Below are 18056 nucleotides of genomic sequence, written 5' to 3'. Positions count from 1 at the left end.
GGGTCCTGGGCGTCCCGGGTCCCAGCTGCAGGAGTCCTGTGCGGTCCAGCTCCCGGTTGCAGGGGTCCCGGATGTCCCGGGTTTCAGCTGCACGGGTCCTGTGCGGCCCAGGTCCCGGTCTCAGGGGTCCTGGTTGTTCCGTGTCCTGGCCGCAGAGGTCCTGGATGTCCCCGGTTTCGGCTGCACGGGTCCTGTGCGGCCCAGCTCCCGGTAGCGGGGATCCTGGGTGTCCTAGGTCCTGGCTGCAGGGGTCCTAGGTGTCCCAACTCCCGGTTGCGGGGGTCCTGGGTGTCCCAGGTTTCGGCTGCACTGGTCCTGTGGGGTCCAGCTCCCGGTTGCGGGGGTCCTGGGTGTCCCGGGTCACGGATGTAGGGGTCCTGTGTGGCCCAGCTCCCGGTTGCAGGGGTCCTGGGTATCCTAGTCCCGGCTGCAGGGGCCCTGTGTGGCCCAGCTCCCGGTCGCAGGGGTCCTGGGTATCCTAGGTCCCGGCTGCAGGGGCCCTGTGCGGCCCAGGTCCCGGTCGCAGAGGTCCTGGGTGTCCCGGATCCCGGTTGCAGGGGTCCTGGGCGTCCCGGGCTTCAGCTGCATGGGTCCTGGGTGTTCCAGGTCCCGGCCGCAGGAGTCCTGGGTGTCCCGGGTCCCGGCCGCAGGGGTCCTGGGCGTCCCGGGTCCCAGCTACATTGGTCCTGTGCGGCCCGGCTCCCGGTTGCAGGGGTCCCGGGTGTCCCGGGTTTCAGCCGCACGGGTCCCGTGGGGTCCAGCTCTTGGCTGCAGGGGTCCCAGGGGTCCCGGGTGTCCCGGGTTTCAGCCGCACGGGCCCCGTGGGGCCCAGCTCCCGGTCGCAGGGGTCCCGGGCGTCCCAGGTCCCCGTGGCAGGGGTCCCGCCTGCAGGGCCCCCCGCTCCGGGGAGGGCGGCGGGCGGCGGGGGTCGACGGGCGGCCTCCATTCCCGGCGCTTGAGTCAGGCAGGGCCGGGCTCGGGGGCGGGGAGCGGGGGGCGGGGGGCGGGGGGCGGGGAGGCGGCACCAGGAAGCGCCCGCCCCGGCCCCGGCCGCCATCTAACCGGCGCCGCCCGCAGCGCCCCGCACAGCGGCCCGCGCAGCGTTCCGCGCCGCGCCCCCGGCCATGGGCGACGAGGAGGAGGACGAGGGCTGCGCCGTGGAGCTCCGGATCACCGAGGGTACCCGGGGCCCCGGGGGGCGGGGGGCGGGGGGGCGCCCGGGCGGGGGGGTCCTCCCGGTGCCAACCCCCGGCCCCCCTTCGGTGCCCGCAGCCAACCTCACCGGCCACGAGGAGAAGGTCAGCGTGGAGAACTTCGAGCTCCTGAAGGTGCTGGGCACGGGAGGTGAGAGCCCCACCCCCCCCGCCCCCCCGACCTCACCTGCTGGGGGCCGGTCCCGAGGACCCCCCCCCCCCCAGGGTGACACGTCTGCCCCTCCCCCGGGGGGCATCCCCCCGCCCCCAACCCCCCACGTGCCGGCCACACGTGCGAAGCCCCGGCCCGGCCCACCCGATGCCGATGCATCCCCCCCCTCATCCCCACCCCCGGCCTGCCGGCTTGCACCGCACCGTTTAGCGTCGTGTCGTACTCTCCCAGACGTCTAGTACAGAGTAAGCGCTCGGGAAATGGGAGGGAATGAATGAAGGCCTCGCCCGGCATTGCCGGAGTCGACGCACGGCCTTCGAGCTCGGCCCGCCCGCCCATTCCCGCTCCGCGTCTTGGGGCCTCGGATCCGCACGCCGCCCTCTCCGCCCGAGTCCCGCCCGACCCCCGGTCGCCCCTGGCCTGGCATCCTCCCTCCCTACGTCTTCTCTCTTTCCTAAAGCCGTCTCTTCTTCGGCGCTCCCTGCGTGCCGGGCGCCGGGGTGGAGACGGGCTGATCGGGCGGGAGGCGGTCCCGGTCCCGCGTGCGGCACGCGGGCCCGATCCCCGTTTTACAGACGAGGGGACTCGCAGCCCCGAGAAGTGAAGCGATGACGTTAGTAGTTAAGCACCGTACCGAGCCCCGGGGTGGTTCCGAGGAAATCGGGTCGGACGCGGTTCCTGGCCCGTGTGGGGCTCACGGACTGCGTCCCCGTTTTACAGATGAGGGCACTGGGGCTCGGAGAAGTGAAGTGACTCGCTCGAAGTCACGAGTGACGGAGCCGCGATTAGAACCCGCGACCTTCCGACTCCCGGGCCCGTGCCCCAAGTGACCTGTCCGAGGTCCCGCAGCAGACGGGTGGCGGAGCTGGGGTTAGAACCCAGGTCCTTCTGACTCCCGGGCCCGGGCTCTGTCCGCCGGGCCACGCTGCTCCTTCTCTCCCGGTCTCGGTACGGTACCCGGCACGCGGTGAGCGCTCGATAAACGTCACCGACTGACCGAACGACTTCTCTGGGCCTCAGTTCCCTCTACTGCGAAATGGGGGTTCAAAATGAGTTCCCTCACCTGCCGGATGGGGGTCGTCCGTCCTACGGTTTTTTCTCGGCCGCCCCAGCCCGGTCACCCTTTTCTTAGATTTGCACCCTCCGCCCCGGGGTTTCTCCCCGCCACGACCCCAACCCCCCGATCCCGCTCTCTGTCGCCGGCGTCGTCGCCGCCCCTTCCTCGCCCGCTCCGCCGCCCCCCGCCCCCCACCCCACGGCCTCCTCGAGTCCCCGTCCCCCCCGCCCCCCGCAGCGTACGGGAAGGTGTTCCTGGTCCGGAAGGCCGGGGGCCACGACGCCGGGAAGCTGTACGCCATGAAGGTCCTGCGCAAGGCGGCCATCGTGCAGCGGGCCAAGACGCGGGAGCACACCTGCACCGAGCGCTCCGTCCTGGAGCTGGTCCGCCAGGCGCCCTTCCTGGTCACCCTGCACTACGCCTTCCAGACCGACGCCAAGCTGCACCTCATCCTGGGTACCCAGCGGAACGGGGAAGGGCCTCGGGGAGCCTGGGGAGGGGTCGGGCTGGATAACCGCGACTCCAACCCCTGGATTCTTTGAGTCTCTGTGGTGCTTAGGGGCCGCGGGGGCTGCCTAGTGCCATCCTCCCGTCCCCCTCCCCTGCTCTTCCTCCTCCATCCCCTTCCTCCTCCCTTTCTGTTCTTCTCCTCCTCTTCCTCCATCCCCGTCCTCCTCCATTCTCACCCTCCTTTATCCCAATGCTCCTCCTCCTCCTCCATTCTCCTCCTCCTTCTCCTCCACATCCCAATGCTCTTCCTCCTCCTCCTCCACCTCCTCCTCTTCTGTCCCCGTGCTCCTCGTCCCAATCCTCCTCCCCCTCCATCCTCCTCCTCCTCCATCCCCATTCTGTGCTCGCAGACTACGTGAGTGGCGGGGAGATGTTCACCCACCTGTACCAGCGAGAATTCTTCACGGAGCCCGAGGTGCGGGTGTACGGAGGAGAGATCGTGCTGGCACTGGAACACCTGCACAAGGTGAGGGCCGGCGCCACTCGGCCCCCCGGCCCCGGCTTCTCCTTGCCCGGAGGCGGGGTGCGGGAGCCTGGGCTGGGGGTTTGGAGGCTTGCGGTCAGGATCCCGGCGGCAGGGGTGGCCGGAATCTGGTGGGGGCGGGCGGGGGTGTGATTAGAAAGAACTCAGGTCTGAGAGCCAGAGGACCCTAATCCCAGCCCCGCCACTTGCCTGCTGTGTGACCGAAGGCAAGCGACTTCACGCCTCTGTGCCACCGTTCGTTCCCTCATCTGTAAAATGAGGACCTGTGCTTCCTTTCTCTTAGATGTGAGCCCCGTGTGGGACAAGAACCGTGTCTGATGTGGTTATATGGTCTCTACCCCAGCATGTAATACAGTGTTGAGCACATAGTAAGCGCTTACCCACCCCGATTATTGTTACTTGTCGTTGGGGTCACGTGGGCGTTGGATTCAATCAGTCAATCAATCATATTTATCAATCATTTACTGTGTGCAGAGTACTGTCCTAAGCCCTTGGGAGAGCCCCCTCTAGACCATCCCCCCCGAGTCTGTGAGCTTGCTGTGGGCAGAGGGAATGTTTCTGTTTATTGTTGTATCGTACTTTCCCAAGCGCTTAGTACAGTGCTCTGCACACAGTAAGGGCTCGATAAATACGATTGAATGAATGAATACAATATAATAGAGTCGGAAGCAGGGTAGCCTAGAGGAAAGAGCCCAGGCCTGACAGAGGGCCTGGGTTCTAATCCCAGCTCTGCCACTTTCCTACTGTGTGATGATAATAATAATATTGGTATTTGTAAAGTGCTTAGTATGTGCCAAGCACTGTTCTAAGCACTGGGGTAGATACAGGGTCGTCAGGTTGTCCCACGTAAGGCTCACAGTCTTCACCCCCATTTTACAGATGAGAGAACTGAGGCCCAGAGAAGTGAAGTGACGTGCCCAAGGTCACCCAGCCGACAAGCGGCGGAGCCGGGATTAGAACCCGTGACCTCTGACTCCCCAGCCCGGGCTCTTTCCACTGAGCCACGCTGCTTCTGATGAAGCGTGACCGTGGGCGAGTCCCCTAGACTGTAAACTCGTCGTGGGTAGGGAATATCTCTGTTACAGTATAATCTCCCAAGCACTTAATACAGTGCCCTGCACACTATAGGCGCTCAATGAATACGATGGACTGACTGACTTAACTTCCCTTATCTGCAAAATGGGGATTCAATTCCGGTTCTCCCTCCTACTTGGATTATGAGCCCCATGCGGGGCTTGCTTATCTTGTCTCTAGCCCAGCGCTTAGTCCAGTGTAAGGGATATAGAAAGCAGCAGCAGCAGCAGCAGCAGTCCCCCTCTCCCTGTCCCCCATCTGCAGCTGGGCATCATCTACCGAGACATGAAGCTGGAGAACGTCCTCTTGGATTCCGACGGCCACATTGTGCTCACCGACTTTGGTCTCAGCAAGGAGTTCCTGTCCGAGGAGGTGAGTGAGGGGTTCCGGCCTCTGCGACTCCTTGGCCTCAAGGAGCGGGGCGGCCTAGTGGGTAGAGCGCCGGCCTGGGAGGCAGGAGGACCTGGGTCGTAAACCCGGCAACGCCGCTTGTCTGCTGTGTGACCTTGAGCAGGTCACTTCACTTCTCTGGGCCTCGGTTACCTCATCTGTGAAATGGGGATTAAGGCCGTGAGATCCACGTGGGACAGGGACCGTGTCCAGCCTGATTAGCTTGTATCTGCCCCAGTGTTTAGTACGGGGCCTGGCATATAGGAATTACTTAACGAATACCATAAAAAAGGAAAACCAACCTCGAGAACCCCAGGGAATGTATCTCTGGACCTTTTTCATCCCGAGGCCTCTGAGCCCCCTTCCCAACCTCCCCAGAGCTCCTTGCCCTGCCCTTTTTGGCCTTCTCCCCGTTTTACCCTGGGCTGGGCCGTGGTTTCGGGACAGAGCGAGCTCGTCCTCACGTCCCCCGTCCCCCCCCCCAGCCTCTCCCCCGCCAAGTCCGAGCCTATCTCGCCAAGTAGGATGGCCTAGTCGATAGAGCAAGGGCCTGGGAGTCAGAAGGACCTGAGTTCTAATCCCGGCTCTGCCACTTGTCTGTCGTGTGGCCTTGGGCAAGTCACTTCACTTCTCTGCACCTCAGTTCCTTCATCTGCAAAATGGGGATTAAGATGTGGGACAGGGACTGTGTCCAACCTGATTACCTTGTCCCTTTTCCAGTGTTTAGAACAGTGTAAAGTGCAGGGGTAGGGGGTTAATATGGCCGTACACAGTCCCTGTCCCACCTGGGGCTCACAGTCTAAAAAGGAAGGAGGACAGGTATTAGATCCCCATATTAGAGTTGAGGAAACTGAGGCACAGTAAAGTAAACCCAAACCCCAGAACCCAGTAATAAGTAATAAGAACCCAGAACCCAGTAAGAACCCAGAACAGTAATAAGTGCTTTACAAATACCATAATTATTATTATTATTAACAAGTCCCCCGGCTTCTGCTCCGATATGTCTGTCCCAGGTCTCAGCTGGGCTGAGTGGCCCCGGGGGCCCCGGCCGGTCTCTGCAGCCTGGTGGGCAGCGTTGGTCCGGGCGGGAGTCGGGGGGATTTGTTCGGGGATTCAGCCTGCTGGGTTGGACCCCAAGAAGAGGGCGGCGGGGGGTGGGGAGACCCCCTCCCAGCCATCGCCACTCTCACGCACCCCCTCTCGTCCCCGCCACCTTCAGAAAGAACGGACCTTCTCCTTCTGCGGCACCATCGAGTACATGGCTCCCGAGATCATCCGCGGCAAGTCCGGGCATGGCAAGGTGCGGCGGTGGTGACCACGGCGGGGGTGGCAGGAGAAGGGAGGGCGGGGAGCACTGCAGGGACCACGGCGGGGAGCACGGTGGGGAGATTGGGGGGAGTGCCATGGGACCACTGGTGGGAGATGAGGGACTTGCGCGGTTTGGCCTCGCGGAGGGAGCATGGGCCTGGAAGTCCCGAGGACCTAGATTCTAATCCTGACTCTGCCTCTGGTCTGCTGCTGTGTGACCTTGGGCAAGTCCCTTCACTTCTCTGGGCCTCAGTTGCCTCAACTCTAATATGGGGATCTAATACCTGTCCTCCTTCCTTTCTAGACCGTGAACCCCAGGGGGGACAGGGACTGGTCCAGCCTAATTAACCCTTTACCCCTGCACTTAGAATTGCGTTTGACACATAGAAAGCGCCTAACAAAGCACTTAAGCTCGTGGTAGAAATACGTCTACCAGCCATGTCATATTGTACTCTCAGTAAGGGCTCAATAATTACCCTTGATTGATTGATTACTTGTATTTCCTGAGCACCTAGCGTGGTGCTCGGCGCACAGTGGGCCCTAAATGAATGTTATCGATACCGCTGCTGATTTCTTAAACCAAATCCTAATCCAGCCCTGCCTTCCTGACAATCAGTCAATCACTCATTTGTGTTTATTGAGCGTTTACTGTACAGCACGCTCTACGAAGTATCGTACTCCGAGAGTACGATAGAATTGGAAGGCTCGATCTCGCCGTCAAGTCGCTTGCAATCGGGTGGGGGGGAGGCAGCCAGTAAAATACATTGCAGGCAGGGGAAAATGACAGAATATAAAGATATGTGTGTAAAATTCCTTCATTCGTATTTATTGAGCGCTTACGGCGTGCAGAGCACTGTACTGAGAGCTTAGGAGAGTACAATACAGCAATAAAGAGAGACCCTCCCTGCCCACCGTGAGCTCACAGTCTAGAGGGATGCCGCTGGTGTAAGAACCCAAAGGGTTCTGGAGACATGGAAGGACTGAAGTGGGGTTATATGGTGAGAGATGAGAGATTTACCACGGAGGGCCTGGTTTATCTCTGGGATATGGGTTCTGTTCCCGGCTCCACCGCTTGTCTGCTGTGTGACCTCGGCCAAGTTCCTTAACTTCGCTGTGCCTCAGTCACCTCATCTGTAAAATGGGGATTAAGACCGTGTGCCCCAAGTGGGACATGGACGGTTGTCCAACCTGATTAGCTTGCGTCTACCCTAGTGCTTAGAACAGTGCCTGGCGCAGAGTAAGCGCATAAAAACAAAATGGGGGAGATGCGATTTCGGATCAGAATGGGGTGATCTGGGGTCCGTGTGTGACCGGATTTCTGGTTGTGCGCCATTTGAAGAGGAACGGTTTGTTTTGAGGAAGACCCTGGGGGCTGGGGTTGGGGATGGGGGGCGGCGGGCCCCTCTGCCCCACCCCCTGACCTCATGCTTCCCTGTGCAGTCCGTGGATTGGTGGAGCCTCGGGATCCTCCTGTTTGAGCTGCTGACCGGGGCGTCGCCCTTCACCCTGGAGGGACAGAGAAACACACAGGCCGAGGTGTCCCGGTGAGGGGCGGCCGGATGGGACCCCGGATGGAGCGGGAGGCCCGGGGCCGGGGACCGGGTCTGAGGCCGTGGGGGCAGGTCTCCCGGTAGTGAAGGGCACAGCAGGTGGGGGAATCGATCGGTGGCTTTTATGGAGTCAGTCGATGGGATTTATTGAGCGCTTACTGGGTGCAGAGCACTGTACTAAGCACTTGGGAGAGTACAATAGAACAGGATAACAGACACGCTTTCTGCTAGGCTAAGCGCTTAGGAAAAGACAGTACAATAGAGTTGATAGACGTGATCCCTGCCCGCAGGTGGCTTGGGGGATAGAGCACGGACTTGGGAGTCAGTAGTCTTGGTTTTTAGTCCTGGCTTTGCCGCTTGTCAGTTGTGTGACTTTGGGCAAGTCACTTAACTTCTCTGTGCCTCAGTTTCCTCATCTGTAAATGGAGATTAAGACTGAGCCCCATGTGGGACAACCTGATTACCTTGTATCTACCTCAGTGCTTAGAACAGTGCTCGGCACATAGTAAGGGCTTAACAGATACCATCGTTATTATTACAAAGAGTTTATGGTCTAGTGGAGTGTGGCGGGGGAGAGGGGGAAGTGGGGTCTCCTGACCCCCGTGCCTCCTCCCCATAGACGGATCCTCAAGTGCTCCCCTCCCTTCCCCCCCCGGATCGGTCCAGTGGCCCAGGACCTGCTGCAGCGGCTACTCAACAAAGACCCTAAGAAGCGTCTGGGGGCCGGACCCCAGGGGGCCCAGGAGGTCAAGAATCACCCCTTCTTCCAGGTGGGGTCCCGCCCAGGGACTAGGGCCTAGGAACGGGGAGGCCCCCCCTCAAGTCTTCTCCTGAGCCGGGGCCGGGGCTCTGAGCCGGGATGAAGGGGGGAAGGGGCGGAGCGGTCCTCCCTTCTCCGGGTATCTGACCTCGGACCTCGGGCCACGTGACCCTCCCTCCCCTAGGGTCTGGACTGGGCGGCCCTGGCCGCGCGGAAGGTCCCGGCCCCGTTCCGGCCGCAGATCCGGTCGGAGCTGGACGTGGGGAATTTCGCCGAAGAGTTCACGCGGCTGGAGCCCGTCTACTCACCCCCAGGCAGCCCCCCGTCCGGGGACCCTCGTGTGTTCCAGGTGAGGCCTCTGGCCCGGAGCCTCCCTTCACCACCTGCCCTCTCTACCCCCCTCTTGAATCCTTCCTGCTGACTCCTCCCGCCCCCCAACCCCACCCCACGGGACTCTCCCCGACCACGATCCCCCCACAGCTACTCCCGTCCCACAGGGTTACTCCTTTGTGGCCCCGTCCATCCTGTTTGACCGGAACAACGCTGTGATGACCGACGCCCTGGAGCTTCAGGGGGGTGGGGACCGGCCCGGCCGGGCAGCTGTTGCCAGAAGCGCCATGATGCAGGTGAGGGGAGGTGGGCTCGGTGGGTACTGCTCTGGTGGTTCTGAGCCCCGGGTGTTGGGGCTGGATGGACCTCAAGCCAGACTTGCTTGGGTCCAAGCTGGTTTATGAAAGGGGAGGGGGTCCAGGCCACCAAACCCGAAATGAGCCCTTGGCCCAACCAGGGTAGTCTGGGATCTATAGGTGGGGAGCACTGTCCGGGGAGCACGCTGGGGCCAAGCTAATGGTGGGGGGGCGAGGAGGCAACGAGGAAGGGTCCTGAGCAATCCTTAAGGCTTCCAGGGAGAGCCCGGCCCAGATGTCTTTCCAAGCTTGGCCTGTCCAGTTAGGCGGAGCGGCCGAGCCCGGCGATCGCTCGTGCACTTTGACCTTAAACGAACACCGTGCAAATTATAGGCGAATGGCGCGTCCGCTGAGCACACGGCGTGGTGGAGGCCTGACGGCCCACCTGGCCTCTCTCTCCCCGCGGTCTCCCTAGGACTCGCCGTTCTTCCAGCTGTACGAGCTGGACCTGCGGGAGCCGGCCCTGGGCCAGGGCAGCTTCTCCGTGTGTCGTCGCTGCCGCCATCGGCAGAGCGGACAAGAGTTCGCCGTCAAGATCCTCAGCCGCAGGTGCGGGGGGGGCGGAGGCGGCGGCCGGGCGGACCGGAAGAGGCGGGAGGATGGAGGCCCAGTCGAGCGGGGCGTGAGCAGCGAGTGGGGAGAGGTCGAGGTTACGGTCGGGGTGGGAGTCGGGGGGGGCAGCGCCTCGGGGTCAACCCTCTGCAGCACAGCGTGGGGGTGGCGTGAGGCAGGAGGAGACCCCCGGCTCGGGCGAGCCTCCCCCGCTGCCCCGGCCAGCTGGTGACCGCCTCCTCCCCTCCCATCCCGAGCAGGCTGGAGGTGAGCACGCAGCGGGAAGTGGCCGCCCTGCGGCTCTGTGAGTCGCACCCCAATGTGGTGAAGCTGCACGAGGTTCACCACGACCAGGTGACCGCTCAGTTGTGGGGGCCGGAGGGGCTGGGGGTGTGAGGCGAGGGCCTTGGGGGGAGGGTGGTGGGGCCTGAAGAATGGGACCGGGAGGGAGGCGAGCGGGATGCGAGACGGGGAGGGCAGGAGGCGGAGCTCAGGGCAGTGAGCGGGAGAGGGAGCGGAGCCCAGGACGGCGAGGGGGGGACGGGAGGTCAGTGAGCGGGAGAGGGGACAGAGCCCATGGCAGTGAATAGGGACAGGAGGTCAGTGAGCAGAGGGTGGGGGGGCCTAGGGCAGTGAGTAGTTTGTTCATTCATGCCCTACTGAGAACTCACCTCCTCCAAGAGACCTTCCCAGACGGAGCTTCCCCTTCTCCCTCTACTCCCTCTGCTCCCTCTCTGCTCCCCCTTCACCTCCCCTCAGCTAAGCCCCCTTTCCCCCCTTTCCCTCTGCCCCTCTCCCTTCCCCTCCCCTCATCACTGTGCTCATTTGCTCATTTGTATGTATTTTTATTACCCTATTTATTTTGTTAATGAGGGGTACATCCCCTTGATTCTATCAATCATGATCAAGTTGTCTTGTTTTTGTCCGTCTGTCTCCCCCGATTAGACCGTAAGCCCGTCAGTGGGCAGGGATGGTCTCTCTCTGTTGCTGAATTGTCCATTCCAAGCGCTTGGTACAGTGCTCTGCACAGAGTAAGCGCTCAATGAATACGATTGAATGAATTCAATTGTATTTATTAAACGCTTACTCTGCGCAAAGCACCACACTAAGCTTTTGGGAGAGTACAGTAGAACAACGGACCCATTCCTGGCCCACAACAGGCTCACAGTGTAGAGGGGGAGATAGACATTAATATAAATAAATGTATAAATAGATAAATACATTAGATATATAGAGTTGATATATGTATACAGTTAATTTATATATATCAGTTTATCCATGTACAGTTTATATACCTATATCAGAAGATAGATAAATACATAAATTACAGATATATACAATGATATATATTGTATATTTGTATATATAAAATAACTGTATATACCTGTAATTTATTTATCCGTTTTTTGATTTATTTTTATTAATGTCTGTCTCCCCCTCTAGACCGTGAGCTCCCTTTGGGGCGGGAATGTGTCTGTTGTTATGTTGTACTCTCCCAAGCGCTTAGTACGGTGCTATATATATAGCAGATATATATAGTAGAAGGGGCAGAGCGGGCGGATCCCAGGAGGCAGAGCCTGAAGAAGAGTTTTGGGGAGGCAGGGTGTGCCGGGGCCTGGGACGGGTAGGCCGGAGGGACGTAGCCCGGGAGCCCCCACCGGTCCTGAATGCCCGGTCCTCCCCCCGGCCCGTGTGCAGTTCCACACGTACCTGGTCCTGGAGCTGCTGCGGGGCGGGGAGCTGCTGGAGCACATCCGCAAGAAGCAGCACTTCAGCGAGTCGGAGGCCAGCCAGATCCTGCGCAGCCTCGTGTCCGCCGTCAGCTTCATGCACGAGGCCGGCGTGGTGCACAGGGACCTCAAGCCCGAGGTGGGCCAAGCGGGCGGGTGGGGACTGGGCCACTCGGATTGGGGGCGGGGGGACGGAGGGCACGGGGGCCGGGGAGGGCACGGGGGCCGGGGAGGGCACGCCAAGGGAACCGCCCGGGGGTTGGCGGGTGCTTGGGGGAGAGGCCGAATGGGGGAAGGGGTGGGGTCCGGAGGTGTTTAGTGGAAGGAGCGGGCCTGGGAGACAGGGGTAGGGGAAGAAGAGGGGCTGGTTCCCGGGGGCTTGACCCCCTTCCCTCCCCAACGCATCCCAATACTCCCTCTTCTTCCCCCGGCTCCCGGCTCTCCCTCAGAACATCCTGTACGCGGACGAGTCCCCGGAGGCCCCCGTGAAGATCATCGACTTCGGATTTGCGCGGCTGCGGCCCCAGAGCCCCGCGGGGCCCATGCAGACCCCCTGCTTCACCCTGCAGTACGCGGCTCCCGAGCTGCTGGCCCGCCAGGGCTACGACGAGTCCTGCGACCTCTGGAGCCTGGGTGTCATCCTGGTAAGGAGGCTGCCCCGGCCCCGGGCGTCAGAGGTCATCCTGGAGGAAGGCCGCCCCGGCCGGGAGGGGCGTCAGGGGTCGGCATTCTGAGGCGGGGGGCACTCGGGGCTGCCTGAGGACGGGGTCGGGTGTCTTCCTGGTCTGGAGGGACTGGCGGGCGACTGATCCCTTGGGCTCCCCGGAATCCTTCCTCTCCATCTCCCTCTCTGACCTTGACCCCGCTCCAGGAGACAAAGCTGGTAGAGGGCCTGGGGACCCAGGCTGCCGCTGCCCAAGTCCTGCCTGACTCCCACCTTCCTCCCTCCCTCCCTCCCTCCCTCCTTCAGTACATGATGCTGTCGGGGCAGGTCCCCTTCCAGGGGGCATCGGCCCAGGGCGGGCAGGGCCAGGCGGCCGAGATCATGCGCAAGATCCGGGAGGGGCGATTCTCGCTGGATGGAGAGGCCTGGCAGGGCGTCTCTGAGGAGGCCAAGGAGCTGGTCAGAGGTTCGGGGGTGGGGCTGGGGCGACAAGGAGCTGGTTGGGGGTGGGGCTGGGGGAGACAAGGAGCTAGCCAGAGGTTCAAGGGGGGGCTGGGAGCCGATCAGAGGTTGGGGGTGGGGCTGGGGGGATCGGAGATGGTCCAGGGTCTGGGGCAGGAAGCAAGTGGGGGCGAGCAACTGGCCAGTGGCCTGGAGGCCCAGCTGGGGCTAATGAACTCCCTGAGGGACGTGGGGGGCTTAGTGGGCCTGGGATGAGATCGGGGAGACCGCACAGGCTTGAGGCAGGTGGCTTCAGGGGCGGCCCCGCGGCTGGCAAGTGGGGTAGCCCCCTCTCCCCAACCGACACCCCTCTCCCCCGCCCCAGGGCTGCTGACCGTGGATCCCGCGAAGAGATTGAAGCTGGAGGGACTGCGGGCCAGCGCGTGGCTGCAGGACGGCAGCGCCCGCTCCTCGCCCCCGCTCCGGACCCCCGACGTGCTGGAGTCGGCCGGGCCGGCCGTGCGCTCGGGCCTCAACGCCACCTTCATGGTGAGGACCCCGGGGGAACACGGAAGAGGACCGCCGGGGACCGGGGCGAGGAGCGGGGAGGGTCTGGGGGTCCTCGGGGCTCTGAGGGCGGGCTCCCGGCGGCAGGGACTGGTTGGGGGCTTAACCCTCCATCCCCACCCCCATAGGCCTTCAACCGGGGCAAGCGGGAGGGCTTCTTCCTGAAGAGCGTAGAGAACGCCCCCCTGGCCAAGCGGCGGAAGCTCAAGCTGTGCAGCTCCGAGCCCTCCTCTCGGCCCGGCTCCCCCACGCCCCCCGCGCCGGCCCCCGACCCTGCCCTGACCCCAGCCTCCCGGCCTCTGCCACCCCCTGCCAAGGGGGCTCCCCACCGCTCCAACGGGCCCCTGTCCCCCTCCTAGCGGGGCCGGGGGCCCGGGGGGGGGGGGGGGTGTCTGAGCCAGGGACGCCGACCCCCCATGGGGCGGGCTGCCCCTTTTCGGGGGGGGGGGCAGCCGGGACCCTCGGAGGGGGGAGAAACGGGATCGATGGGGAGGCCGAGGGCGGCCAGGAGGGGCTTCCGGACGGTCGGCCCCCCAGGCTTTCTTCGGCTGCACCCCCGCTCCAGGGTGTCAGCTTCCCCGAGGCCCAAATTCCCACCTTCTCCCCCCTCCCCTTGGCCCTCTCCCTCCACCTGCCAGTCCGATCTCCCCAACCCCCCGGCTCTGGGGAGCCCCTCCCCGTCCCCCCGCTCCCTTTCCCCAACTCCTCTCAGAGAGAGACAGAGTATTTTTATATCAGAGAATTTTTTATGTCTTAACAGGTAGAGTTAGAGACACAGGGAATTTGGAGAGGGGGCGGGGAGGGGCAGGCCCCCGGGGGGCTGCCAGAAATGGGGGGTGTAGGGGCGGCAGGACTCAGGCCCACCCGTCCACTCCCGCCTCTGCCCTCGGCTTCCCGACCGGCGGCCGGCGGCCGAGCGACCCCGGCTGGCCCCGGCCCGGTGGCCCCTCACCCACAGAGTGGGCTGGACTGAGGGGTCTGGAGGGCCGGCCCGCTCCCCCCGTGCCCCTTGTCCTCCCCGACGGGCCCTTCCGGCCCCTCGAACCGCTCTGGGAAAGATGCTGGGATGCGGGGGGGGTCTGTCCAGCCGGCCGCTGCCCGCCACCCTCGCCCGTCTCCAAGCACGGAGCTGCCACAGTGAAAAGCAGGGGGTCTCGTGTCCCGTCCCCACCCCCACCCCCTCAAACACACACTCTCTCCACGCACTGGGTATCAGGGAGCTCGGACGGGCTGGAACGCGGTGCTCGAAGCTGTCACTTTATGGGGCGTCTGTGCAATTCTGTCTGCCAAAGCCTTGGAGCCAAGCAGAGCCTTGGGGTCTGGCCACTGATCGCTTGCCGTCCTCCCCTCTTCTCCCCCTTCCCTGCCTCTCTAATTGCCTCGTTTCTGTTTCCTATTTCCTGGCAGGGTTGTGAGTCGGGGGGGGCGAGGGCTGACTCCCTTCTGCACTTTGAGGACAGAGGTGGGGGTCGGGGCGGGGAGTGGGGTAGACAGTTCTCCTAATGGTCTGGTCTTTCCCTCACCCCCCTTGGACCCTCTCCCCTGCTCCCTGCTTTGGCATGTCTGACCCTAGGTTTGGCAAAGAGGGCTTGCTGGTGGAGGATGAGGGATGGAGGGGAGGAAGGGGCTTCAACCCAGGGGCAGCTGGGATGGGGGTGGGCTATATCGGGGGAGGGGGGCTTCCCCACACCGCTTGCCTCCCTACTGCCTCAGCTGGCTTAGGCCACACCTTTTGGCTTCAAAATAAAAATACCATCCAGATGGCCTGTTGGTGTATTTGAGTGAGTGTGTGTGTGAGAGAGAAGCAGCATGGTCTAGTGGAAAGAGAATGGGCTTGGAAGTCTGAGGACCTGGGTTCTAATCCAGGTTCTGCCACTCGTCTGCTGTGTGACCTTGGGCCAGTCACTTATTTGTCTTATTTGTCACAGTGAAGTCTCTGTCGCTGAATTGTACTTTCCAAACACTTAGCACGGTGCTCTGCAGAAAGTAAGAGCTCAATAAATACGGTTGAATAAATGAATGAGTAATGAGGCACCAGTTTGGATAGAGAGGAAAGTGCAGATTTCAGCGATATTGTAAAGGTTGAACTGACAGGATTTGGTGACATTGAATGTGTGGGTTGAAACAGATGAGTCAAAGAAAATGCCAAGGTTGTGGGCTTGTCTAGTCTGTAGGCTCGTTGTGGGCAGGGAACATCTCTGTCAACTCTGTTGTAGTTTCTCAAGTGCTTAGTACAGTGCTCGGCACAGTAAGCACTCAGTAAATACCATTGATGATGATGATGACGATTGTGTTGTCCGCTGGGATGGGAAAGTATCACAGTGATGGGAAAGTTGGGGGAAGACAGGGCTTGGGTGCGCAGATGAGGAGTGCTTTGTCGGCGGGGCATCCATGTAGAGATGTCCTGAGGCAGGAGGAAATGCGAGACCACAGTGAAGGGTGGCGGAGGAATTGCTTTCCAGGATCTCATGTTTCCCCCTGGCACCTCCAGTTGCCCCCGGCATCTCCCTCTCCCTTCAGCACCCAGGGAGGCCCGGTGCCAACTTTCCCAGCAACACTGGGACTCCTAACTTCCAGTCAGCCAGTCAGTCACATTTATTGAGCGCCTACTGTACTAAGAGGATGGGAGAGTAGAATATAACAATCAACAGACACATTCCTTGCCCACAACAAGCATACAATCTAGAGGGGAAGACAGACATGAAAAGAAATAAATAAAATTACACAAATCACATAAGTGCTGTGGGGCTGGACGTGGGAATGAATAAGGGAGCAAATCAGGGCGACGCAGAAGGGAGTGGGAGAAGAGGAAAGGAGGGCTTAGTACGGGAAGGCCTCTTGGAGGAGATGGACCTTCAATAAAGCTTTGAAGCGGGGAGAGGAATTGTCAGATATGAGGAGGGAGGGCGTTCCAGGCCAGAGGAAGGATGTGGGCCAGAGATCGGTGGTGAGATAGAGGAGATGGAACTACAGTGAGAAGGTTAGCATTAGAGGAGCGATTTTATTTTATTTATTGAGCGCTTACAGTGTGCAGAGCACTGTACTAAGCGCTTGGGAGAGTACAATATAACAGACACATTCCCAGCCCACAGCGATCTAGAACCTACAGTCCTGCCCACCTGTCACCGTCCATCTCTCCCTCTGTGTCTCGGGGAGTTGGACCGGGCCCTGTCTGTCCTCGGGAGAGCCTGGCTGGCCAGATGCTGGCCCCAGGAAGGCCTCCGGACAGGGCAGCTCGGCCAGAGCCCGACGTGCCCGAAACGTCCACGTCTGGAGAAGCCGCCGGCCCCAGAAAGCGCGTCCGGCGGGCGAGGTCATTATTGGCCCTGATCCCGGCTCGCGGCCCGGCCAGGCAGAAGCTCCTGCCACCTTGAAGCAGTGTGGCCTAGTGGCTAGAGCAGGGGCCTGGGAGTCGGTAGGACCTGGGTTCTAATCCCGGCTCCGCCACTTGTCTGCTGTGTGACCTTGGGCAAGTCACTTCACTTCTTTGTGCCTCAGTTCCCTCATGGGGATTGAGACTGTGAACAAAAGTCACCTCGCTTCTCCGTGCCTCAGTTACCTCATCGGTAAGATGGTGTCCAACCCGATTTGCCTGTACCCACTCCAGCGCTTATTACAGTGCCTGGCACAAAGTAAGTGCTTAATAAATACCATGATTATTATTATTGTAATTATTTTGATTATTTTCTACTTCTGAAATCGGGCCCCTGAGAGACTGGGGGTTTGGCATGGGGGGGATCTGGGAGGAGACCTAAGTCTCCTGGTTCTGCACCAAGATGGGCTGGGTCCCAGTCCCCTCCAGGCCCCAAGGTGGGCGGCCGAGCCAGGGAGAATGTTGAACTTCCTCCCTGGGGCTGCCCTGCTGGGACCACCCCTGCCTCACCCCTCTCCGATCTGCCCCCTTGGACCTCTGCGTCCAGCTCCCATTGGCTCTGCCCCCTCCACTCTGGCCTGCGTGACCATCGGGAGAAAGCTTCAGTTAATAATAATAATAACTGTGGTTTTGTTAAGCACTAACTATGTGCCAGGCACTCTATTAAGAGCTAGGGTGGATACAAGCAAATTGGTTGGAAACAGTCCCTGTCCCATATAGGGCTCACAGTCTTAACCTCCATTTTACAGGTGAGGTAACTGAGGCCTAGAGAAGTGAAGTGACTTGCCCCAAGGTCACACAGTAGACAAGTGGCAGAGCCGGGCTTAGAACCTATGACCTTCTGATTCTCAGGCCCATGCTCTATCCACTGTGCCATGCCGTTTCTGTAATAAGGATGGCATTTGTTAAACGCTTACTATGTGTCAAGCACTGTTTTAAGTGCTGGAATAGATGCAAGCAAATCAGGTTGATGGGCCGGGCCTGAGCCGGAAATCCAGGGAGCCAAAGGTGTCTCCAGGAGCCCGGGGAAACTGAAGGAAACTGAGGCGACTCCCCCGATGAGCCAGGGAGCCCGGCCGTGACAGGAACGATGGGAGAGAGTGGACAGAGACCCCGGGGCCCAAACTGCGAGGGCCAGGGATTGGATGGAATGACCCACTGAGGTCATCGGGCCGCTCCAGAGCTGCCTGACCCAGGTGAGGCCCATCCAGGCCGGGCACCCTGCCCCCCACCCCACCTCCTGGCCCGGTCAGCCCCTTGTCCCCCGCCGGTGATGATGCTATTTGTTAAGCGCTTACTATGTGCCGAGCACTGTTCGAAGCACTGGGATAGATATAAGATTATCAGGTTGTCCCACGTGGGGCTCACAGTCTTAATCCCCATTTTACAGATGAGGGAACTGAGGCGCAGAGAAGTGAAGTGATTTGCGCAAAGTCACACAGCTGACAAGCGGAGCCGGGATTAGAACTCACGACCTCTGACTCCCAAGCCCGGGCTCTTTCCAATGAGCCACGTCGGTGTGAAGCCCATGCCACCCTCTGGGCT

At 61.2% G+C, this 18056-nt stretch overlaps 1 protein-coding gene across 1 annotated transcript; it reads left to right on the top strand.

The window, feature by feature from the left end:
- Window positions 1-1076: 1076 nt before the first annotated feature.
- On the top strand, window positions 1077-13509 carry RPS6KA4 (ribosomal protein S6 kinase A4). Its single transcript, XM_029061664.2, has 17 exons — window positions 1077-1179; window positions 1273-1344; window positions 2660-2878; window positions 3283-3398; window positions 4755-4862; window positions 6100-6180; window positions 7629-7732; window positions 8358-8508; window positions 8683-8847; window positions 8996-9124; window positions 9600-9733; window positions 9997-10090; window positions 11435-11605; window positions 11916-12110; window positions 12437-12596; window positions 12957-13120; window positions 13267-13509. The coding sequence occupies exons 1-17, from the start codon at window positions 1125-1127 to the stop codon at window positions 13495-13497; spliced, it is 2349 nt and encodes a 782-aa protein (XP_028917497.1). The 5' UTR covers window positions 1077-1124; the 3' UTR covers window positions 13498-13509.
- The last annotated feature ends 4547 nt before the right edge of the window (window positions 13510-18056 follow it).

The sequence above is a fragment of the Ornithorhynchus anatinus genome, chromosome 3, assembly GCF_004115215.2.
Source record: "Ornithorhynchus anatinus isolate Pmale09 chromosome 3, mOrnAna1.pri.v4, whole genome shotgun sequence".
Lineage (NCBI taxonomy): Eukaryota > Metazoa > Chordata > Mammalia > Monotremata > Ornithorhynchidae > Ornithorhynchus > Ornithorhynchus anatinus.
The sequence above is the reverse complement of the archived record's forward strand: the minus strand, read 5'-3'. Positions and strand labels throughout refer to the sequence as shown.

Coding starts and splice junctions, on each gene's coding strand:
- RPS6KA4 (XM_029061664.2), top strand. CDS start 1,125: ATGGGCGACGAGGAGGAGGACGAGGGCTGCGCCGTGGAGCTCCGGATC. Junction 1,180..1,272: donor GGAGCTCCGGATCACCGAGG/GTACCCGGGGCC, acceptor CGGTGCCCGCAG/CCAACCTCACCGGCCACGAG. Junction 2,879..3,282: donor CAAGCTGCACCTCATCCTGG/GTACCCAGCGGA, acceptor CTGTGCTCGCAG/ACTACGTGAGTGGCGGGGAG.